The 24,318-nt window shown below is 44.2% G+C and overlaps 1 protein-coding gene across 3 annotated transcripts; it reads right to left on the minus strand.

The window, feature by feature from the left end:
• Positions 1-585: 585 nt before the first annotated feature.
• Positions 586-24,298, minus strand: crebbpa (CREB binding protein a). Of its 3 annotated transcripts, none has more exons than XM_037257852.1 (31): positions 23,371-24,298; positions 19,194-19,885; positions 16,639-16,818; positions 15,809-16,064; positions 14,991-15,104; positions 14,312-14,566; positions 14,129-14,228; positions 13,890-14,027; positions 13,362-13,479; positions 13,090-13,261; positions 12,898-12,960; positions 12,610-12,731; positions 12,246-12,458; positions 11,124-11,438; positions 10,668-10,847; positions 10,375-10,540; positions 10,059-10,177; positions 8,797-9,036; positions 8,574-8,662; positions 7,958-8,038; positions 7,758-7,814; positions 7,335-7,412; positions 7,178-7,245; positions 6,914-7,064; positions 6,207-6,353; positions 6,010-6,123; positions 5,754-5,919; positions 5,171-5,338; positions 4,921-5,082; positions 4,528-4,809; positions 586-4,332 (listed from the first exon to the last, which is right to left on the minus strand). In XM_037257852.1, the coding sequence occupies exons 1-31, from the start codon at positions 23,456-23,458 to the stop codon at positions 1,789-1,791; spliced, it is 7,638 nt and encodes a 2,545-aa protein (XP_037113747.1). In that variant the 5' UTR covers positions 23,459-24,298; the 3' UTR covers positions 586-1,788. The 3 variants fall into 3 exon arrangements, with proteins under 3 accessions (XP_037113747.1, XP_037113740.1, XP_037113755.1); XM_037257845.1 differs by having other exon boundaries at positions 11,124-11,441; XM_037257860.1 differs by lacking the exon at positions 11,124-11,438.
• Positions 24,299-24,318: the final 20 nt, after the last annotated feature.

Below are 24,318 nucleotides of genomic sequence, written 5' to 3' on the forward strand. Positions count from 1 at the left end.
GGAACAACTACACTTCCCACAGCAACATTTGACTGCAATCCCAATTGTACTCAACATTTTCTATTTTCTCGTATTTAAATCAAGTGGTTGTCGGAATACGAGAAAATGTGCAGATGCGCCCATTGCGTTTTACCTCTATCATGAATCTTGAGCTGAAACGATTTGTCGAAATCGCGCACTTCCCAGAATGGGACCCGCATAGTCGCGGTTTGGCACCCGCGGATTGGCAGATTCGAGGTTTCAACCCCCAACCCCATCCAACACACAAATATCTTCCATTCAAGTCCCTATTCGACATGAATAGAGGGTGCCACTGTAGTTTGTGATCCAAGTGAGCTGTCAGTGTGCGTGGAGTGACTGGGCGTGAGCTGTGGCAGACAGCAGCTCTTGAATGATTGCACATTCCATAACCATCCATCCATCCAACCATTTTCTGAACCGCTTAGTCCCCACGGGGGTCGCGGGAGTGCTGGAGCCTATCCCAGCCGTCATACCACTCAAGGGAATAAAGCGGCTGAAGTGAAACCACACTGAGGCCCTCACAATATGAATAGTAGTGATCCTTCATGATTTAGTCAACAGTTCTGTAGTTCATCTGTTGCAGTTTATTTAACAATATGGTATAGAAGTAAGAAATGAGCCTTTTACCAGTTTGTACAGTGTTTTCGTTCTCTCTTATATTTATAGTATTTTGCTTAATATTGGCTTTACAATAGGAGAAAAAGCAAACTCTTCCCACCCGTTCAAGTTTTTTGTAAGAGGAATGAGCCTTGATGACTCCCAAGAGAATTTTGATGGTGCCTCCATTCTTCAAACGCACTTTAGTGTATAATTTAAAGGTTGGATGATCTTTGGACCTCACACCTCAAGTCACTGGTCTCTTTCTCTTTACAATATTTGTATCAAAAAAGCATGACAATTTCTTTTTTTTTAATGTCAAAGTAACAATTTTCTACACCTGCAAAACAAGAGTTTCCAACTTCCAGGGATCTGAGATGGAGGCTGTAAATCTTAGTTTTAGGGGATTTGTGAAACCAGTAGGATGTGTGATTCTTTTAGTGAGTGTGAGGTTTGCATCGGTGTCTTCATGTGCACCTGTATACATGTCTGTGTAAACAACCTGCCACAGTCCATTTCCTATTTTAATACAACTGAGTGCTCTTCATACACACAGAGAAGAGATAGGTCTCAGTCCCTCGGCACATCATATTGGAGCAATGGTTTAACGCGTGACCACAAATGCCAGGAACGACAACTTGAGAACAGAACAAAAACCTGGCCCGGTGCCGCAACTTAAACACAAAAGATTGTTTTTTTTTCTAATGGTACAAAAGATATGAATAATATAATGCAATTGTACATTTACAAAAAAAAAAAAAAGAAAAATGAGGATGGTATGAAATCACACCAAGAACCAACCAAAAATAAATTGCGTATTGAACACATTTGGTCTCAACCAAAAAATATATTCTTTGTGACTTAAATTGCATTTTAAGAAGCGAATTGCAAACCCCGTTACATTTTCAGGAAGGGGGGGGGGGGAAAAACCTTAACTAAGGAATATTTCCTTTTCACGGGGTGTTGGACTTTTATTTTTTTTTTCTTCCTCTACCAAATTCTCTTTTTTGTTTTTACAACAGTTTTTTATACAGGTACAAAAAAGATCTCAATAGTAGAAAGAACAAACAAAGCCCTCTTAGATAAAGAGTCTGAGGGGAAGTTAGGAAGAATCTAGGAGGGGTCTCAGGTACTGAGACGCGGTAGGTTCTTCATTTCTCAACAGAAATGCTACAATCCCTCCACAAACTTCTCTAGAGTGTCTCCTGTAGCATCTCCCACCATGCTCAAGTCGCTATTTAGTACCCCTCGGTTAGGAGGATTAAGCTGGGGTAGCATGGCGCTTTGTTCTGGTGTCCCCAGGTGTCCCTGTTCCATGGACCCAGACAGTGGGCCCCCAAGTCCATGGTGGGGGGAACTGGAGTGGGATGGAGGCGGGTGCTGCGGGGAGGGCTGGGGCTGGTTCTGGATCTGCGGCGAGGGACTGGAATGTGGTGGTGGCTGCGAGGGTGGACGTGGGGATTGAACAGGGGCAGGAGAGCGGACTTGGTTGCTGAGACTGTTGGCGAGGGAGGGCTGGCCAGCAAGCAGGTGGGTCTGGGGACTCATGGGGCTGGGCTGTGCGGGAGAAGCCATCTGCTGCTTGAGGACGGCCTGCTGCTGAGGAAGTTGCTGCTGCTGCGGCGGCGGCTGCTGCTGCGGCTGCTGTTGTTGCTGCGGCTGCTGCTGCTGTTGTTGCAGCGGCTGCTGCTGCTGTTGTTGCAGCGGTTGCTGCTGCTGCTGCTGCTGCTGCTGCTGCTGCTGCTGTTGCGGCGGCGGCGGCGGCTGCTGCTGTTGTTGTTGTTGTTGTTGTTGTTGTTGTTGTTGTTGTTGCTGCTGCTGCTGTTGTTGTTGCTGCTGTTGCTGCTGTTGTTGCTGCTGCTGTTGTTGTTGCTGTTGCTGCTGCAGCAATCGTTGATGGAGCATTTTTTGAGCAGGGTCCATTCCCATGCCCGGCTGAGCCATCTGAGCCATTGATGGTAGCTGGCCCATTGGGCCGCCAGCTGCTCCTGCGCCTGCTTGCATGGCTTGCATCTGCTGTTGTTGCATGCGGAGCTGCGAGTACGTAGCTGCTGTGCCCTGAGCCTGGGCAGGGAACTGGCCAGGGTGTCCCTGAGGCATCACTCCCTGTTGCTGTTGCGGTTGCTGCTGTTGCTGTTGTTGTTGTTGTTGCTGCTGCTGCTGCTGCTGTTGTTGTTGTTGCTGCTGCTGCTGCTGTCTTAACAGTTGCCGACGATAGAGCTCTTGAATCTGCGGATTGGTGTTATGTGCTGCGTTCATCACCTGCCCTTGAGCCCCCATCGCTGCCATACCCTGAGCAGGAGGCTGCTGAGACTGTTGAGATGGCATCCCTGGCCTCTGCACAGTGCCTCCCGGCATGGCCATGGTCTGCATTGTGGGCAAACCTGGCTGCTGACCGGGCTGCTGCGGTTGGTTGGCGTGGTACTTGGCTGTTCGTTGTTTGATGAAGGCAGCCATTAGCTGAGGGTTTGATTTGAGGATGTTGAGGACTTGCTGTTGCTGCTGAGGTGAGCTGGGAGACTTGAGGGTACGGAGAAGATCCTGAAGAGCATTGGGGGCTATGGCACCAGGTCTCTGTGGTGCCTGTGGCCTTGCACCAGGCTGCTGTGGAATGAGCATCCTCTGGCCCGGAGGTTGCTGTCCAGGGGCCATCATGGTTCGCTGCATGGTCATGGCCTGTTGGGGGTTCTGGCCTGGAACAAGGCCTTGCTGTTGAGTTTGTGCAGCCTGTATGGGCCCGGCAGGTCCAGGCCATTGACCTGGGGCCATGTTTGGTTGCATGACCTGTGGTCCCCGAGGTCCTGGTACCATCTGCATGGGTGCTTGCATCGGTCCTGCCATACGCTGCTGTGGCTGCTGGGGGTTCATGGGCAAGCCATTCATGTTGACCAGATAGTTCTGCTGGTTCTGTTGGGCCTGTGCCATCAACTCAATGTGGCGTGCCATCTTGACAGCAGCGAGAGGAGGCTGCTGCTGCTGCTGCTGCTGCTGCATTTGTTGCGGCTGAGGTGGCTGTGGAACAGGGGAGGGTTGCTGATGCAGAGGGGAGGCTTGGGGCCCTGGCTTACCCTGGGGCACAGTTGCTTGAGGCTGTCCGTTTCGAGGTGCGCTGGGGAACGAGGGCGACATGACACCTGCAGAGTTGGGGGTCTGAGGCTGACTGGACAGCGACTGCTGTGGCGTCTGGGGTGTGTTGGGCTGGGTATGGGAAGTGGGAGTTGTTGGAGCAGCTGACGCCGGCGGGGACGGTAGTGGCATGGTTCTGCCTTGCATGGTAGCCATTCTTCTCTTCATTAAGTGAGCCTGCTGGAGTCTGTGTTGCAGCTGCTGGTGGCGAAGCTTGTGCTTGATATTCAGGCAGAATGGCACCGGACACTTATTCTCCTGACAGTTCTTTGCATGGTAACAGCATAGAGCAATAAGCTGCTTGCACACAGGACAGCCACCATTTGTTTTCCGCTTGCAACACTTGGTGTGCTGCACCACTCTCTTCATCTTCTGGCAGGACGGCAGAGAACAGTTGGCGTTGCGGCACTGACAAGCGTGGACGAGAGACTGGATGCAACGCTGGATGCTCAACCGCCGGCTTTCCTGTGGGCTCTTTGAGGCCTCGCCACTCTGGCTGTTGCTGTCATCATCCAAGCCGAGACCCCATTTCACCATCTGGTGCTCATGACCCTTTGCATTATAACAATTAATACAAAGGTCGAAGTCCTGTGAAATGGAAGACAGGGACAAGGTCAATAACATGACTATACCCCTAACTTTGTAAATCTTCAGCACTTGTTTTTTTGTTTTTTTTTTTTAAATAACTACAATGTGTGACATCCATTTTAAGGACATAAAGGTAACGACAGGTAAAACCTAGGAGAGTATGCAAAACATGCATTTGTCACAAGGGTAACATACCTCGCACACTGTGCAGTGCCACCGTGTCTCGACGTGATGCTTGCATTCATTGCAAGTGTACACAAAGCGGTCTTGTCCCTGGTTGTGCAGCTCAACGAGCATACACATGGTGCTCCACTTGCATCTCCTGAGAGAGCTGAACTCCCAATGTTTGTCCCTGGCCAAAGTCAGGAAAGCATCACGGCCATCCATCAGGTCACAGGAGAGCAAGGGGTCCGGGTCGATAATCGGGGGCAAAGTGTTGACCATGGGGCCGGAGTGGAGGTGGATTACAAAGAACACCTACAGCAATCAAACAACAAACAACTTTCATGTAAAAATATACACCCACAACCATCATTGATGGTCACCAAAAACAGTTCTGTACCTTCGCTGTAAACGAGTCTCACTCACCTCTTTGTGCTTCTCCATGGTGGCATAAAGCTTCTGGGACAAATCATTCGCCACGTTCGGCATTCCGGGCTTCTTCTTGTTAGCTCGACTCATGCTGCTTTTGTTTTTATTTGTCTTCTTGTTGTTTTTCTTCTTAGCATTTTTGCTGTCACTTGGGGTACCCTGAGAGCACATGAAAGAGTAGCATATAAATAGATTCACCAAATTCACACTACTCTAGAATAAAATAAGTTTAAAATTGTTGACAAACCTCTGGCGTTTCAGAAGCAGCAGTGTTCTCCTCTTTTTTTCTCTCCTCCTCCTCCTGCTCGAGCTCCTTGATACTTTCTTCCAGAACATTGGGCCAGAAGTCTCCTTCAAAATAGGGCAACTCATTGGCGCTGGTTAGTCGGTCCTCAGTTGCCTGTTTGAAAATATCCTGTGTAGAAGACACAAAGCATTAGTAATTTAGTTAAAATGTCCGTCATACATACAAAATGGCAAATGTTGCAAGCGGTGTGAAACTCGGCACGGGAACTGCCAAAAATAGAGGCGAAATCAAGTTGAAGTAATTATCTCCTAGATCTTTTACCATATCAAACCTCACTGACCCTCAGGTCCTTCAATACTAGCTTTTTAGTAATACCCAGCGTGAACTCAAAGACCCACAGCGGGGCATCCCCAACCGTTTATCATCACAAGGTTTTCAAATGCTTATCTCTAGATTTTCTTCTTTTAAACTAACATAACATTTCATTTACTGTTAGGTATTCTGAGCTTAGCTCAGTACATTCTATACTGTTTGTTTTATGCTAACTCTTATTATTTTATTTTGTTATGGTCATTATGTTCACCTTGTAGTCGTGCAAGATTCTTTCTCCGAAGGCCTTGTCCAGCATTTTCCGATACCAGTCCTGAAGCCTCTTAGGTTTGGGAATCTTCTGCTCGGGAGGATGACAGTGGAAGATGTAGTCATCTCCCTCACTTGGTGGACACGCCCAAATGTGACCTTGAGCATAGCTTCACACAAGCACAGACCAAAAGGTTACACTGGAGAACCGTTTGTGATGTGAACAAAATATATGTAATCCATCCATGTGGGGTTGTTACCCGAGTTTCTTGGCATATTCCAGATAGCCGATTAGGATCTCATGGTACACCGCTGTTCTCAAAACTCGAGGTTTGAAGAAGTGAATACTGTCAAGGTATGATATGTAGACTCGTCTGTGAGGGTAGAAAATTGGAGATTCGGATCATTCAACCCACAGAAAGCCTCAAACCACAAATGAATCATCCCATGTACAGACCTAGTGTTGGGGAACGGGCATTCAGAGCCGTACTCCTGGACATGCATGCCAAAGAAGCACACATCGACGCCATCAATCTCTTCAAAGGCAAAAAGTGCTTTGGTTCTGTAGGGAAAGGTCTCTGGCATCTCACCCGTATCCACAAACCTGAAATCGTCGAGGGAAAACAATTATTTAAAGACGTGCGATTATAGTCAAATGAAAAAAATGTGTCATGTGTGCAGCTCATTTTCAAGTTTTTGCATGTAATCACATAGATCTTTAAAGCACAATTGAGTTTCAACATTTGATGATTTCAATTCTGTTGCTTTGGGTTAAAAGAGCATGAAATCGCATTTCCCAATTCGTGCACGTTGGTAAACATTATGATGCATTGTTTGCAACGTGTAATCGTTTTATAACTGATGAGGAAAGATGACTTAGTTATGTGGCAAAGCACGTTTTTTGAAAATATTGGTTTTGGCTCCTTTTCAACTACATAAAGGAAGTTGCCCATTTTACTTGCTGCAAACAAATTATTTCACATGAAGTGAGTCTCAAAGTGTGCTTGGTGTAGCTCCCTCCACGGTAAATTAAAGAATCACCGCCTACATAAATTTGAATGATCATCAATGAGCAGTGATTCCATAATTTTCTGTGAGGGCTTGTAGAAAATGTAGCGCAGCAAACTGCTCATTTGTACCTTGGTCGGTCGGGAGTGTTCTCACCTCGCTTTCATGCCTTGTTTCACCTCCACCGTTTTGTCAGAGCTTGCAACCACTCGCACAAACACCTCTCCAGCTTCCGGGTGGTTCTGTCTCTTCAAGAATTTATTCACACGATCCTCTATATACATTCCGAGTCGTGTTGACTGTAACCCTACGGTATGTCAAACAAGGAAATTTGGAAGGAAAATTGAGATGTTCAATTTGTATCAAGGATTGTGCACACTCACAGGAAAAACAGAAAGATTCAAAGAAAATGATACCAACGTTTTGCTGAGAACTTGTTATCCTTCCGTGTTTTTCCACTCTTCTTCAAGCAGTTATCACAGATGAATCTGTTGATTGGGAATAGTTAGACAAAACATTCACTGTGAGAACGAGACATTTTCAATTACGTCGATTACGAACACGTTGGATTTCTCACCCAGATGGCCAAATAACCTCATAGTGCAAGACACATATCTGGTGCATCTTCCGCCCACAATCTTTACATTCAACAAACCTAAAGAGAAGCAAACATACGACATATTTACAATGACGACAAAATCAGCATTATGATAAAGGCATGCGGACGTTAATTGCCTTTTAACAAATGCCACTCTTCACAAATGCGTACCTGTGAGAGGAGGTACTTGTTTGGAAGGACGTAAGACCTTTCAAACAATAAGATTCTTATTGTTTTCTTGGGCAGCAAGATGAGGTTAGATTTTTTTTTAATTACGAGAGGGCGATCACGTTTTGAGAGTTCGTCATTAGGTTTACTACGGAAGTGATGCAACTAACTTTGTACTAAAGCAATATCAGCATGAAAAAGTTTAAAGGGGTGTGTGGGTTTGTGTCTACTTACGGCTCAGGTTCCAGTACATCGTTCTTCTTTTTTTCAAACTGGTCTTTTGATATCATCCTGACAGGGAATGTACAGCAGATGAGCGAGAAAAAGTGAGCCCGACATCACAGTTCCGACACATCAAGTCTATGAGCTGCTCGTACTTTCATAATGTATGTAACTGGGCCACCTGTATGTTTGTTATTAGTCTGTTTACTTACGTCTGTGGCTGTGCAGGATCATCCCCTAATGTCACACTCTCTCCCTGAATCTCATTGAAGCACTTCTCACAAAAATGGTACCTGGATGAATGAATATGTTGCATTGAGCACATTAAGTATAGCCGAAATTGAAATGCCACAAGTTCCTAAACGAACACCAAAACAACCTTTAGATTATGGCCACAATTACTTATGGACTTGTAAAGTTGTGTCATGGAGAACGTTTCTTTCTGCAATTAGTTAAATGAAGGATATAATCCCTGCTGCTTTCTGATCCACGTGCAGTCATTGGAGAAAATGACTGTCATTACAGGATCGATACTGCAGGGGGTGCAATGGAACGTGGCTCAAACTACCACGCAGTGGTTGAGGTGTATAGCAATGAATGGAAGTTATTTGGGTGTTTAAGTGCCATTATTTGCCACTGATGTTGAAGCACTGTGAATTATTCTCGATTGTTTACCAATGTGTCGAACTTTTCGGCATGCTCTCTCATCACTGCAGTTGTCTGGTTTGAAACGTGAGTGGGTAACACGGTGCAGGGTTTTCTTTTCTTTCTTTTTTTTAGGTGCGATTCAAATTGTTACAACAAAGAAATGGTCTGATGATGGGTTACCTGTTCTGGTAACTGTAATATGTGCCTCCAGTTGGGATGGTGCAGAGCTGTTTCCCATAACAACAGAGGGTTTGTGGGGAAAACTCAAACTGCAGAAAAACGTGGCAAAAAAAGAAAGGTGAAAACTTCTCAAAAGGGATTTTTTTTTTTTTTTCGTGTAATTTACACAAAATAATGCTAATCTTTGACATGTCTCATATTCACTTTTCTTTGTACAACATACCTTCCTCCCGCAGCAGTAACCCAGGCTTTGCATGACGGGGTCAATCTCTGCCTCAAAAACCTCGGCCAGCTTGGAGCAACACTTGTACACGCGGGATGTCTTGCGGTTGTACAGCCACGCATTGTTGAACATCAGCCAGACATCATCAACGTATTGCCATGGATCCTGGTACTGGCCTGTGTCCAGTTTGCGTTTGATTGTGGACAGATCGATTGGATTTTTAACTATGTCAAAGTAGTCCTACAGAGAGAGACAGAGAGGACAAGTCTTGGGTTACACAGCAGATACATGCTAACTAACATGTAAGCAAAACGAGATTATACCTGCTTCTGACATAAAATTTTCCAAAACTGATAAGTCCCAGCATGCATAACAAGCGGCGGTGGCGCCTCATCAATAAATGAGGACCATTTCATCGGTCTACACTTTAATTCTTGCAATCCGATGACTCAAAATCTGCCCACAGTTGTCACACACGCATGTGTGCTCAAACATCAGCGACACGTGCATCGAAGTCAACGCTTGATTTTACATTGATGAGGTGACTTACGTACAAGAGTTCTATCAGCATAGACACTTTGTGTTTATCACCCACGCTGCGCTCAAACATATGAGGGCAGCCGAAACAGAAAGTACTTAAGGTCTCCTGGGACGGAAAACTCACAAAAGCTTGTAGGCAGTTAGCTTGGCAGGCTTTAATTACAGCGTTGCCATCTCTTGCCTGCTTCTGAACCGCTCAACTCCGCTCTCAATAAAGTCAAGTCACAGCCTTTGCGATTAGCAAGTGCCACTTTATCAGATTGTGATTAAAATGCAAATCATTACTTGTTCAGTACTTTTTCAAGGATCCCCTGTTGCAATATTCACGATAAATTTTATTAGTTTGTACTTCAAAAGCATTCAGTAGCAATACAATTAAGATGGGGCAATACACATTTTTTATATTATTGTTATTTCAAACACTGCGACACAAATGATGCCGCTTATTTGTGAAACTTCAAAATTCCATTTGTGCCATGTAAGCTTCTCTTACACAAAATGCCTTTTTTTTTTGTAATTTTTTTTATTTTTTTTAGAACAGTTGGTTGTTTGGAATCCACTATGCTTCCACTGCTTCAACATGTAATGCAACATTACATTAAACAATGATCAAATTCCACATGATAGGCTGATTCTGAGCATCCCTAAAACACTGCATGACAGTGGGCGTGCATTTTCACAGGTGCATGTTTGTGTGAAGCATGTTTTCATGAGCTACCTACTGGAATACACAGGAGCATCGGGTCTACTGGCTGTCTGAAGGGCAATGACTCGGAATCCTGCCTATAGAGCGATTCCAAAGTTGGCATCAGAGCCTGCCGCAACTCCTCAGGCTTGAAGACTGAAAGAAGAGAGATTTAAAAGAAAAATAATTATAAAGTTACTTGCATGATAACATCTGGTGGTTGGTGAGTTTATAGGTAGTGGGTTTACACAAAAGAATTCAATGTCTTAGTCAATTTGCAAAATTGTTTTGTTTTCTTTGCTCAAGAGCACAACAATCTTCATCCTGGTCATGGCTTGGTTTCACCGACTGACCTTTCTTCCGAGAGGGCGAAGAGGAGGTTGTTCTGTTGGTTCCTTCCACTTCCTCTTTTTTAGGCTCTGTCTTCGGTTCCATCTTTTTCTCCTCTACTTCCATTGTCTCTTGCTTTTCCTCCGTCTCCTCCTTCTTCACCAACGAGGAACTCGAGTCGTCATCAGTCTACAAAGAAGGACAACAAGTCATTAGTTTTTTTTATATGCACCCTTATAATGTAAAATACTCTGAGGTAAAAGAAGCATCTCAAGAATCAATTAAGAGGCTTGTGGGAAATGTAGATTAAACGCACCTCCATTTTGGGTTCAATTTTGCCGCCAGCGGCCCCAAACTCAAGCTTGTCATTGTGTGCCTCTGTTTTGACCTCCTTGACAGGCAGGTCAGCTGCAACATGCTGCGAGTGCAGGTCCGCACTAGCAGCTGAGGCCGGCGTGGGGACCCGGTTATCCAGGCTAGGCCCTGGTTGAGACAGCTGTAGGGCAAAGAAAGAAAAGTGAAGCTGTGATACACAACCCGTAGATCAACTGAGCAGTTGCATGCGTAGCTGAATGTACAGCACAGATAAACGCCTCCCACATGAATTTCACGCTTCCCCTAAAAAATGCAACAATCCAGGTGTCATGGATGCTACAGAGACTGGTGAAATGCAATTATCAGACAGCGAGGTGAAGACGATGGGACGGGTTGGCACATGAGAGCGAGTTTGCAGGGGTCAGAGTGGAGGGCATGCGTAGCAGCTCAGGCTCACCGGTGTGGTGGGGGGCTGAGGCAAGGGCTGAGGCGGGGGCTGCGTCTGTGCTGAGGAGGGGATCTCCACCTGTGTTTGGGGCTGAGTTGGGCAGGATGGGGTGACACCTTGGACAGACGCAAGGCCAGACAAGGTGGGAGTGGCACTACGGCTGGAGGACTGAGGGAGGGGCAGGTTAGTGCCCGCCCCAGCCGTGGAGGCGGAGGAGGTCGCAGGAGGAGGAGTTGAGTGCAAGGGGGTTTGGGAAGAGGCTAGCTGAGGGCCCAGCGAGGGACCAAGTGCATTCATGGGGAGGTTAGCACTCGGCTGCTGTTGCTGCTGGAGAAGACACACGCACGCACACACGCACGCACACAAAAGGAAGGCGGACGAGCACACAGTAAGCAGACAAACCAAGTAAACCGATCAGACAATCACCACGCCACACAGCAGGGTCAGCTTTTGGCTTAGAGAACACCTTGCAATGGGAACAAATCAAATTTCATTTATGAATTAGTGATTAGTATGATTGATTAAAGGGTAAATCCTGATGCCCAACTTCACAATACTACAGTAAATGCAATGATTTGAAAACCAACTGTAAGTTTCAAGCATCAGCCACAACAAGGATTTACTATTGACAGCACCAAATGGCGAAATACCTGACCAGGATTCTACCTTTGGCCACAATGCGAAGTGGGATTTAAGTTGGTAAGCCATTTTTAAGGAAAAAAAATTATGTATTTAGAAGCGGAGGTTTCATATCCAACAAGGAAGGCGAGAGGTGAGCGAAAGAGGGGGAGAAAGATAGACGTAGAGAGGGGGAGCAAAAGAAGAGATAGTAACTGCACCAAATGAGCTTACGGCGTGGTTACGGCCATTTTATGTTGTTGTTGAAAATAGCATTCGAGTACGTTCTTCGATTAATCCTTCAACCTTACTCTACTGATCCCTTAAAAATAAGTGATGATGGCTTTATTAAAATTTTTAGTGTCAAAGTTTTCTCAATTCTGTCAATTCAGTTGGGGATATCGTGTGCATAACATTATGCCCATTTGATCAAATGGCTAAAACTTTCCAACTTTTTGTAGAGAGGTTGTTGGAATTTGAAACGCTTGTGTACACCACTCATTTAGGCCTCACCTGAGTAACAGCAGCCTGTGCTGGTGGCTGACCCATCCCAGCTGCCAATGTGACATTCATTGCCCCTGTTGCAGAGACGGCAGTAGATCCAGGAGGGAACTGAGTCTGAGCCATAAACTGTCCCTGGCTGGCTGTCTGGCCCACCATGTTGCCACTGTTGTGACCAGTGATCATACCCTGGGCTTGAGGCATCCGGGAGGGTGACATTCCCACCTGGACAGCAAAAGCAGACGGCACTATTAAGACACTATTTTGCTTTTTTCAGGCAAAGATCATTTGCATACGTAGCAGTTGAATAACAATAATGAGAGCGTGATAAGGGTGGAATGCAAAACATTCTAAATGGTTTCCCAGCCCTCCTCACCGCTGGAACGGAGCTCATGTTCATTTGTTGAGGGTGGTTCATTGGAGAGGCAGCGCGAGCCCCCATCGTTGTTTGCGACATTTGGGCGTTGGGCAGAGCCATGTGATTAAATTGGTTGATTCCTGTAGAATAGAGAACAAGTAATACTCAGCAATCGGCACCCAGATGCAGTGTAAAAACAAGTGCATCAAGTTATTCAAGTCATTCTGAATGAACTGAATGACGGCAGTTGAACAGTTTTTTTAATTAAACGTAATGACAACAGTATGCCCAAAATATAAGACATACCTTGTGAAACCTGCATGCGGTTCATGATTTGATTTGGCATGTTGGGCAGAGGATTAGGTCCATCTAAACACAATGAAAGACACACAATCAGAATAGGTAACAGATGAGAACTGTCCATAGCAAAATACGGCTAAAGCGGAACACTTGACATTTCATAATTTTATAATCCTGTAATATTTTTTTTATACTTACTCTGTGGCCTGGGGCCCAAGGGGTTGGGCTGTGGGAGACCTGGTTGCTGAGCACCCTGGGCAGCCATGGGTGCCTGATTGATAATCTGTTTCTGTAGCCGTGAGCGCCGCTTCTCTTCCAGTTCCTTTTGGATTTTATATATTTTTTCCGCAAGGAAGTGATAGTATTCATCCTACACAGAAGGTAACATGAATATCATATCAGCCTAACTTTGGTGATTATGAGGCAGGGTTTTATAAATACATCAATAATTGGTTAATTTGGGCACCTACCCGGCTATTTGCTGACTCGTACATGTCCCCCTCCACCTTTCTAGCATAAGCAACTAGGTTCTCCATCCGTCTGTCCTTCAATGCTGCCGGGTCAGGGGTAGGAAATATGGCTTGCACTCTGCAGTGGAACATGGGAAGTGAGAGCAATGAATCTAAACTGCATCCAAGCAACAGTCAAGGAATGCATGGTTACATCACACCACTGAATATGACACGATATGCAGGTAACGCAATTATTCCGTAGAATGAATTTGAATTCAAATTTGAGTTAATAAGTTCTGGATAGCGCCAATATCTTTGTGCAGGGGATTCAACAGCTTGAAAAAAAGTTGCTCCAAAGCAGTAAATAACAGAGTTGTGTCATCAGCATAAAATTGCAAACATGCATCAGACACAATTTGACCCAAGTTGTTAACATATATAGATGACAAACAATAGGGGGCACAATACAGAACCCTGCAGCCCCCCCGCCTTATGAACAGAAACAAAAGACTTAAAATACCATCTCCAGTAAAGCTATACACTTACAGTTTGTGTACGAGGTGATTGCGCAAGTCCTGGGTGACATGCTCATGCCAGGCTTTCCTAGTGCCGGTGGCGGAGATGGGTGCTGCTGTGGGTAGGTTGCCCAATGAGCCTACACCTGAACCATCTGACAACAGCTGACTAAAGATGGAAGAAACCAGGTGAGAAATGACATAAAGTACATTTTTCAAGTGTTGAAATCATGAAAATGTCAAGCTGCAGACAAGCAAAACTATGCTGACTTGTTAGTGTTGAGTGTGTTGGAAAGAGAATCAGTATGCAGATTGGACTGTTCTGAAGACGTCACACCCATTGCAGCACCTGTAAGGGCCATCTGGTTACCTGCAACGACACAAACTCTGTCAGCACAACTGGAAAAAATTGTCAGAAGCTAATCATAACAAAACAACGGGGTCAGACATTACCAAGCGCATTGATGGATCGCATCTGTTGAGGAAGCTGGGCCTGAACATTCTGTGCACCTGTAGGCTGCCCTGGACCTGAGGCCTGGGCCTGCCCAGTGGCTTGGCTACCATAAGGCAGCCCAAGTGCTGCGTAAGCTCTCTGCATGGAGCTGGGGTCAATGGGGGTTGAGGTATTGATGGTAGGGGCACTCGACTGGCCCACACCAACCGTAGACATGGAATTTTGGAGACTTGTATTGGGGGAACTCAGCATGGCTAAAGAAAAGTGTCAAAGAAGCATTCAGTTAATAATTGTACTTTGCATGTGGACATTTTGAATGACAGTGAATATAACAAGTCTACAAATACATTAAATGCAAGCGTTTTGTGATACATGTAAAATATAAGACCAAGATAAATTGCAGTATTTTAAACATCTTCCACCATTAATGTGGTTGCACACCCTCTTAAGACTGCGTGTTCAGAATTAACCAGTCGCATTCAGTTTCTTTAATTCTTAATTTTGTTACCTTTCGTTTTACAGAAAAATGGATGGTCAAATGATCTGGGCACTTGTAAGAAAAGAAAGCAGGATTTTTTTGAGCTGTTGAGGGAAAACTAAATGTAGTACATATATGTTTGAGGGCAGGTAGCATTCCGAATATTGTTAATATGCAAGGAGCCTATTGCTTGTACTTACGCTGCTGTGTGCGCTTGTCACTGGCGTTCTTCAGCGGCAGGCAGACCGGACAGTCATGCCGTGTGCAATTCTTCCAGTGGGAGATTATTTGTCTGGACGATGCACAGTGAGCCACTGCGATAAGAAACAAAAGAGCAGGGTCCATACTCAAATAATGATGAACATATTCAAACTATAAATATATTGAAACCTTTTTTTGTGCAGTAATGAAGTAAACGAGCATAAGCAAATGACCATTAAAGCAAAAAGTATAGTCAACTGGAGTCGGGAGGACTAGATTTAAGACGAAAAACATTGGATGAAAACTAAACACGCCAGTAAAACGCATTGGGGTGCGGAGTCAAGAAGCCAGCGATGAGCTGCAAAACTGCTTTGAAACTACGGACTGGAGTATGCTCTGTGATCCACATGGGAACAACACTGACAACTTCACGGAATGGATAACTGCATCATTTTCTCTGAGGACTCTATCCCTTGAACCAGGAAATGTTTGCTGCTTCCCCAACAACAAACCCGAAACCACCAGTGAAAAAGAAATACATCGACACAAGACCACGGGACCTGATCGCCGCCAGTTGGGGACTTTAAAAAGGCTGGGACCACTGCTGGACCTCTCATCCTCACAGAAGGAGACTGAGATTGTGCAACAGCACAAGGACTTGGGCGTGTACAACAGACTGGATTTGGCACCGTCATGGATGCTGTTTACAACCATGTGCATGACTCAACGCAAACGTGAACCCCTTATTGTAAGCATTGGTAAAATAACAAAAACTGCTTAAAATACATTGCCAGTCTTAAATACTACACATTAGTACCCTGGCATGACTTCCCAGCTTGGCAGTGGGTCATGTGGTTGAGGACGTTCTTCATGGTGCGACAGTGAGGTAGGGCACAGGCCCGCACCTCCCCATTGGCCTGCTCCCTCCGCTGGCACTTGTGTGCATGGAGCAGCAGGACCAGCTGCTGCTGGATCAGCTTGCGCTTCTCTGGGTCGGCTGTTGGGCCCGCTGAAGGCACTGCCACACCTCCGCCGCCGGCCAGTGGCAACATGGCTGCCTGTAGCTGTGGCTGCTGCATAGGTGAAAAGGACAAGTCAGGCAAATTAGTGCCTTGAATTATTAAAATGAAGTCTTTCATATTGTCACGCAACCACAAATGCCAAACTTAAAAGACATGCAATTAGATTTTGTAGTTCAGCAGTTTTGGGCCGTCACACCATAATGCTTAGATACAGTGTCGCCACAGTTATTTTGGAAAAAGTACTTTCACTGATTGTTGGATTTTAAAAGCAAGTTACTTCACTGTGTGAATTAAGAATTAATAGTCATATTTTTTATAGTGAAGATGAATTTCCACCCTATTTTTTGGCAACCACAACATCAGCCATCTCGCTTAATGGGCATGTGGACTAACCAAGAGTATAGATTGATGATAAAAAATAAAATACACAAGTGTGACTTAAAAAGTCCACCCCCCCCCAGCATCAGGTATATGCTTAATAATATGTTTGTATATATGTACTTGTCACTAAAACAGTCAATTTTACAACATGAAATGAAACTACATGGCAATGCACCCAACAATCAATTACTTCTCCCACCCCTTGTTTCTAGAAAGGTAATGGCATGATAGGTGACACACGGACCATGTTTGGCACACTGTTGACAGCTGCCCCCTTGAGTTCATTTGGGAAAGGTGGTAGATTGTTGGCAAGGGCCGACTTGTTCTGGAGCTGCTGCTGAGGGTTGAGCTGCTGGCCAGGCCCTGCAGCAGCCTGTCCATAGGACTGAGCAACAAACGGACCCCCATTGCTACCCAGGCCAATCTGAAAAGACATCAAATATAAGACATCATTAAGACTCATTTTGCAGCAATAACTTCACAAGCAGCAACAATGGCCCTGAATGTCCCACTGTTTCACGTCTTGTACTGATTCTGAGTAACATTAACGAAGGCTGAGTACAATACAAATGATACAATTGATTCCAATCGAGGTGTAGATATGGGGCATTTGCATTCCGTGACGCCATTCGGATTCATTCCAATCGAAATACATGGCTCAATCTAAACCCAGCTAGTGTGTCTTCAAACGAAAAACGAAAAAGTTGAGTGGGCAGTCTGTAATGCCTAAGTGCACCAGGGCCGGTTGCGCCATGCTTTTGTGAATGCGAGCGCTCCAGGAAAGCGACTCAAAAATGTGCACACACGGTCCTTTACAAGAAGCTACTCTGCTAGTGGCAAAGTACACATCCAGACTTGGATATTTATTTATATGTGAAGGATTGGACCTGATGCGTGTCATAGTCACGCCACGTGCCAGCCCCCTGGCGGATAGTTGGAGCGCTTTCATTGTATTCGACCCCCAAGTAACGGGATTTGGAAATTACGGTCGGTCTCACATTATTTCAGCTCAAATACACAATATTATACCGGTACTTGGTACAACACAAACTGCAGCCTGACATTCAAATCGCCTGTCTCGTCATATTTTTATTTGGGGTGGGCGAGTATTGATATCAGGGCGATACGCGGACGTATTTCAACAAATCGCTTTAGGATTGGGAACCGAAGGCATACATGTTTGACAGATGCCCATAATGATGCCATATCTGTATATGTATAGAGATAGAAAAATATTGCCATTAAATTCATTTTAATGAGAACTGCTATATTTGTGATAGACAGTGATCCCTCGTTTTCGTGAGAGATGCGTTCCAGAACCACCGCAAAAAACGAAAATCCGCAAAGTAGAAACAGTATATGCATTATTTAGAAATTTAACTACCAATGTATTGAAAATTCTAACACAGTGTTTCTTGTTGGCCGATAGAGGCCTTGGGTGTATTGTAAGTCAATTAAAAATATGATTCATCTTGGCCAACAATGCAAAGTGTTCAACCTCAGAATTACTACAACACACTAACCCAGGGAACATCATACATAGCGAAACCAAAGTGAATCACCGTTGTGGCATGACTCTCCAGTTGCATTGTGGTCCAATACACAATATTAAAGCTTTTTAAACCCTCCCCAATACTTTTACGCGACATAAACGTTTCTTATTCCCTTAAGAACCATTCCCACATTGTACCTTTACAGTAAATAAAAGAACAAAGGTGATATTGTCACGTGTCCTTCTGCACCGGTCGGTGCGCGTGGCTGGCTGCCGCCTCCTGCGCTTGAACTCGGTCACGTTCGCAGTGACGCACATTGCTCAGAGGCACACCCCACGCGATCAGGGCTCATTACCGTTGGACCGAATCCTGGACGGCAGTGCTTTTTTCCTACCTGCGCGGCAGCCAGCCACGCACCCCGCGCTTGTCCTCAGTGAAGCAAATTGCTCAGAGGCACGCCCCGCGCTATCGCCATGTATTTAAACACCATTCTCCCATCATTTAAAAACCCGCGAAGGAGCGCATTCGTGAAGGTGACGCGTGAATTGGCAAGGGATCACTGTGTAGGTCTTTCTTTAAAAGGATTCGTCGTTGTTTCGGGGGAAATTTTAAATATCAAAGGTACAAGTGGAATCGGTTAGGGCTGTGCAATATATCGAAAAAATATCGATATCGCGATATTGGCCCATGTAATCTGCATAGTGCAAAGTTTTGATGGAACTGTATGCTTTTATCTGAATTTGACCTCAGACGCAAACTTAAATGTGCATTGTTGAACATTAATTACAGTAATTACAATTAATTAGCCACAGATATATTGAGCTGTCTTATTTTGCCACGTTGAAAAAATTATCATTCCTTCATTAGATAATAAAAATATAATTTCTTGAGGTACATGTTAAATATCGCAATAATATAGGTAGCGCTTGATTCAACGACAATATTGCATATCATTCAGCCCCGAGTGTCCGTAACATGGCATCGGTTACTGGGATCAGTCTGAGAAAAGTTGTATCGAACATCCCTGATTTTGATTAAAAACCCTTTCTTTAGCTCCGCTGGCATGAACGTGTGAAATATTGCTTCTCAAAAATTAGAAAGCAAGACTAGACTTGCAAAACTCCTGTTATTTTATGCCTTATGCTACGGATCATGACACATATGAATGTTGTCAGGTGTTAAAGCTTTTATGCGTGTGAAATGCATGCTAGGTCAACGTCAACCTTGGATGAACTCTATAGAAAAAGTCTTATCGCAGCCAGAAAGTCACTCAAAAGCTTGTGAAGTGGGAAGGGGTGCAACTTACCTTATTCATGTTGCTTGCTTGCTGTCCTGCATTAAGTGTAGCATGTGCAGCCATCTGCTGTCCTCCCTGGGTAAGAGTGTCTGCCAAAGCACTGCTTGCTCCCGATGCAGCTCCTTGCATGGATTGTCCCTGGTACTGCATGCCAACCACCCCTGCTCCTCGCCCTCTTCCAGCACCAGGCCCAAGTCCCCCATTCATGACCTGCCCAGGTTGGGGCTGCCCACTCTGCGTCAACAGCCCGGAATGACCCTGGCTATTATTCATCAAGGCCTGATTGAAGCCTGGGCTGTTCAGACTCATTGTTGAAGCATTGTTGTTCTGCCCTGCTACTCCGGTTGGTGTTCCTGCTTTCTGGGCTTGAGGCGATGGGTGATTGTTGGGAGAACCTTGGCCAAGGGGGCTCTTACCCAAAGGTGTGCCAAGCTGAGGCCCCATGCTTCCAGGTTGAGGGCTACCGGAGCTCAATCCTACACCCGTCATCGTGGAGGTGCTACCAGCTCGTAGAAGCTCGGAGAGTTGCTTGTGTTTTGCAGCTGCATCTGGGACCGTAGTAGTGCCGCCAGGCCCACCAGAGCCAGGTGCGCTTCCACCATTTGTAGGCATCCCACCCATAAGGCTCAAGTCTCCACCATTGGGGATTAACTCATCTGGAAGGTCATTTTCGAGATCGTCCCAAGACAGTGATCCAAGATCTTGAATTGAAAAGAAAGAGAATACTTTATAATCTTAATCCGCATTCTTTAGTTGAACAATTGGATATGATACACACACTCTTAAATGCTTAATAATAAATATCAAATTCTTCTGAATCTGTAAATATTATGCCGTTTTAAAACATCTACTTCTTAGAGCTGGGAAACCACAATCCAACATGTCCAGGGAGAACCTGTGATTTGTTAAAGGTAGGATGCATATTTTGACTCCTACTACCTATTTATACTCGCTGCACCTCAAGTAAACTTGAAAATAAATGATGGTGGATTTATAGACCTCATTATAAATCTGACACCCCCATAGGGCCTATGTGCTCACAACATAATCATTCCATAAATGTGATTGCAAATGAGATATTTCAATGTGTTCACACACAAAATATATCTTTTCTAGTCTTCCTGATTGTCAACTAAGCTTGTTTTAGGCTTAAAGGGACTATCAGTCTTTTTGCTCACTCGTATGTCTCAGTCCCTCCTTTCAAAGCAGCAGACACATTGATGGCCAGCAACACCATTCATTTCTGAACAGAGATACACACACACTCCAAGCATGCCTGCAGGCTCTTTGGCTGTGCACCAAAAATGCAAAGCAATGTTTTGGTTGGGTAGCACATCATGCAGGGGGACAGAAGTCTCAGGAGAAGCCACAAGGAAACTGTTATGTTTGTTCGTTTTGACGGACTTCCAACGCAACTGTGCGCGTCATGATCACACAGCGATATGACGGGACAAAATTCTCCACTCACAAAATTTGCTGTTACTGTACTTAACAGGTGAAGCGCATAATACCTAGTCACTCACTCCAATCGATTGGTTACAACAGAACAAATGGCATAGTTTGGAACAAAATATCGACCAATAAGAATATGTGCCCTGCGATTGGCTGGCGACCACATACAATTACACTGAAGAGATTACATTTATACCGTAATATACAGTTTAGGCCATATCGTTCAGCCTTCACTTAATTTAGAGAGCGACCATGTCCACGTTTACATGGACCCCCATTCTGATCAAGATTTTGTTCCAGACAAGGTGCTTGTTGATGTCAATTGATGATTCAATCGGCGAGCATGAGAAAACATACTGTGCACATTTGTGACGTCAGTACACGAGTTTTTGTTATTCCCGAAAGCTGCTGTCTGTCTCAATTCATCATCATACAACTAGCCTCGGGTCTTAAAAATCAACACTAGCGAACAAACTTAACTTGACGTAGCAGCGTAAACAAGAAAAATGTCAGAAATGCTTCAATAATTTCACCATTTAAAAAAATAAAAATAAAAAACAGTTTTCTTCCCTCAACCACAGGTGCCAAATAAGTCCACTAATAGCAAAAATGCGAGTTTAATTGACGGCAAGTGAAATGCATACTTCTTCAAAGAAAGCTGATAAATTTGCTTTCCAAAAAAAACAGAGTGAATTGGGGTGCATATAACCCCCAAATGAATAAAAAAAAATTGAAGGCATAAAATTGTTACACTTGTTCACTCCATAGCTAGTCAATTGGAGAGGCAAGGCAAACAGTGCAGTTGCCATCTTTTTGAATGGCACCTCTCTTGCTTTGTGGAGAGTACCATGAGGGTGTGTGTGTGTGGAGACAAAATAATCTTTTGGATGTACTTAATTTGAACACATGCATCACTGGCACATGATCAATCGGTGTTAAACTAACATGTTATTTGATTATTTCTATACCAGGCTGCAGAAACATGTACCAAACTGTTTAGTATTTTCTTGTTGTGTTGGTGTTGAGGGGTTGTAATGAGCAAGTACATTACTAGCAATCGATAATTCTGTGTGCTCGTCACGATTTACTGGTATTTATATGGTTTGCTATAAAATACTTAGATATTCTCCCGAAAATTTTATTTAATAATTCAGTAATTTGATTATAATAAAAAAAAACATTTTGCATGGTTAAAGGTACAGGAAAAAAAACATTTCCACTGAATGAACAGCCAAATGGTTTTAATTTTTGGATAATCGACATTTTTCACTTGAATTCGAACGGTGCTTAGCAGCACTTCTCTAAAAATATTTAGATTTTAGACAAACCTCTCCCCATACACGCGAAGAGGTTTTTGTTGAATCAATGCAATTTTATTTTGTCCAGTGGTTGCACAAAACAAATTCCTCTGAATCAAGATAGTAGATATGTAGTCTCGTTTAAAAGTAGCTATAGATATAATCCACTTTAAAATGTATCTCATTGATTTTATTTTGTGCAACCACTTGACAAAATTTCATAACTTCAACACGCCATTTTTTTCCAAGTGTAGTCCATGGGATGAAATTATCTCAACACTTTTTAATTATGTTTGAGGGAACTGTTTAATTTTTCACAATTTTGAAGCCTTATTGTACATGCTTGGAGATTTCCTTTAACCATTCAAACTTGACAGGCTTGTGAGCAGCACTCTTCATTGTGGTGGATCAAATTTAGAAGAGTTTTATTTGGACTTTGCAGGACTAGAAATGCCCCTTTAGTAAAAGACAATGTACATAACGAGGTGGTGTGCCACAAAGTTTTACTTTCTCATGTAAAATCTTAATGATTGTTCGTCTATGTGCCCTGCGAGTAGCTGCTGACCGGTTCAGGGTGTACCTCGCCTACCGCCCGAAGACTGCTGGGATAGGCTGCAGCATCCCCACGACCCTCATGAGGTTTAGCGGTTTGGATGATGAATGAATGAATAGAACTGCATTTTTGCCGAGGCTCAATTAAGATTGGGAAACTGATTTAAGAACCGTATAGCGTAGTTAAACGTGATGCCCTTATTCACTGTTATCAGTTTATTAACTCTGAATTCTTCGACATTACATTGGAAATTATGATTTTTTAACCAGGATAAACACACACCTTTTATTTTGCTCCCATTTATTATCTTAACTCGAAGATCCACAAAAGACATGTTTGCAACGTTTTAAAATGGCCCAATATGGCCGTCTTAACTTAAGGCACACCTGTGCAATAAATGTGTAGCACTGCAAAACGCTAATGATGGATGGCCACGGATAACCACAATACAGTAAAACTTATGTTGGAAAAGGGGATCCAAACAGATTTTGTAAATCTTATTTAAGAGATCTACGCATTTGTGCACATACAAACTGTTCAAATGTTTCAGATCATTAAAAAAAAACACGTGTTGCATTTCTGGATCTATTTTTCTGTTCTGAGTATAAATGCTCACAGCTACGAGACAACACTAGCGTGTAAACTGCAAATGGTTATGCATAGACAACACCCATACTAAGTAAACATCAGCAATTAAACTGTCGCCAGGTATTCATTCGGAAATACTGTGAGTGTTACTTACTACGAAGCATTCCAGTACACATGCACGGCCTGTCAACATTTAACCCAAACCGCAAGCGTGTTGACAAATGTGATCAAAAGGTGCTCATACCAAACACTAACGGTCATGGCATTTAAACAGGAACATTTGCGGGGCCTTTACCTGGTCCATCAGACGCCGATAGGGCAGGTGAACTCAGTTTCGGCCGCTTGGAGCTCGGAGGTCCGACGTCCAGCAGGTTTTCAGCCATGGTTACCTTCTACCACTGGTCAGTTTCGACGAGAACCGCAATTATTGTGTGACAGGCTCGTTGATCGCTCAAGCCCAAAGCTTTCCGGCTAGCACATTAGCGAGGTGACAGCCTGCTAACGTTAGCTAACCGACTAACAGCTAGCTTGGACGCCAGCTATCAGCTAAGTTAAAAGCTAGCGTTAGTTAGCTCCTCCGTGCTGTGTCTTCAAAAGAGATGCAATAGCGCCCCGCTCCGCCACCGCCATTCACCCCATGATAATCCAACACCCAACACCCACATTATTAGCATTAAATAACCCCAATTAAAAGATTCCCCATGAAAAGATCGAACTTGAAGACGTCAATCCAATGAATTCAGGTGAACTGCTGCATTCCGATGAAAAGGTCGTAAATTCTAAATGTTAAAAGTACCCATTTTGCGTGACGTCAAAATTTCTTCATGCAAAAAAAAAAAAAAAAAAAAAGCAAGACGCTCCACAAAAATGCACGGGTGCACAAAAATGGGCGGATTTTGCAATTCACTTCGAAAGCCAAGGTCCGATGCCAGCTTGCGAACGGTAAACAATGCTGCTCCCGAACGGCGACAGGGCTCAATCGCCGCACTCTGAAGGGGAAATCGGATATACCGAGCGTTTCTGTCCGACGACCACCGATCCAATTTCTCCTTTTTTTCTGCACAAAATGTCTCCGAGTCGATGTTAAGATTTCATTTTCGGGGGGAGGATGCTGTCATACCGCGGAAAGCATGCTCGATTTCAACGTTAAACCCAGTGTTGGACCGAAATCCCTATTCCGAGCCACAACAAGATGGCGGCTGTTGATTCCTTCGATACAAAAAAGTTTTTTTCTTTTCCAGAT

The sequence above is a fragment of the Syngnathus acus genome, chromosome 1 (assembly GCF_901709675.1).
Source record: "Syngnathus acus chromosome 1, fSynAcu1.2, whole genome shotgun sequence".
NCBI classification, from domain to species: Eukaryota; Metazoa; Chordata; class Actinopteri; order Syngnathiformes; family Syngnathidae; genus Syngnathus; species Syngnathus acus.

Excerpts from the sequence above, each read along its gene's own strand:
- crebbpa (XM_037257845.1), bottom strand. The coding sequence starts at position 23,458 with ATGGCTGAAAACCTGCTGGACGTCGGACCTCCGAGCTCCAAGCGGCCG. Across the intron at positions 19,886-23,370 it reads ATCGGCGTCTGATGGACCAG|ATCTTGGATCACTGTCTTGG; the intron begins GTAAAGGCCCCG and ends TTTCAATTCAAG. Across the intron at positions 5,339-5,753 it reads GAATCTTGCACGACTACAAG|GATATTTTCAAACAGGCAAC; the intron begins GTGAACATAATG and ends TCTTCTACACAG.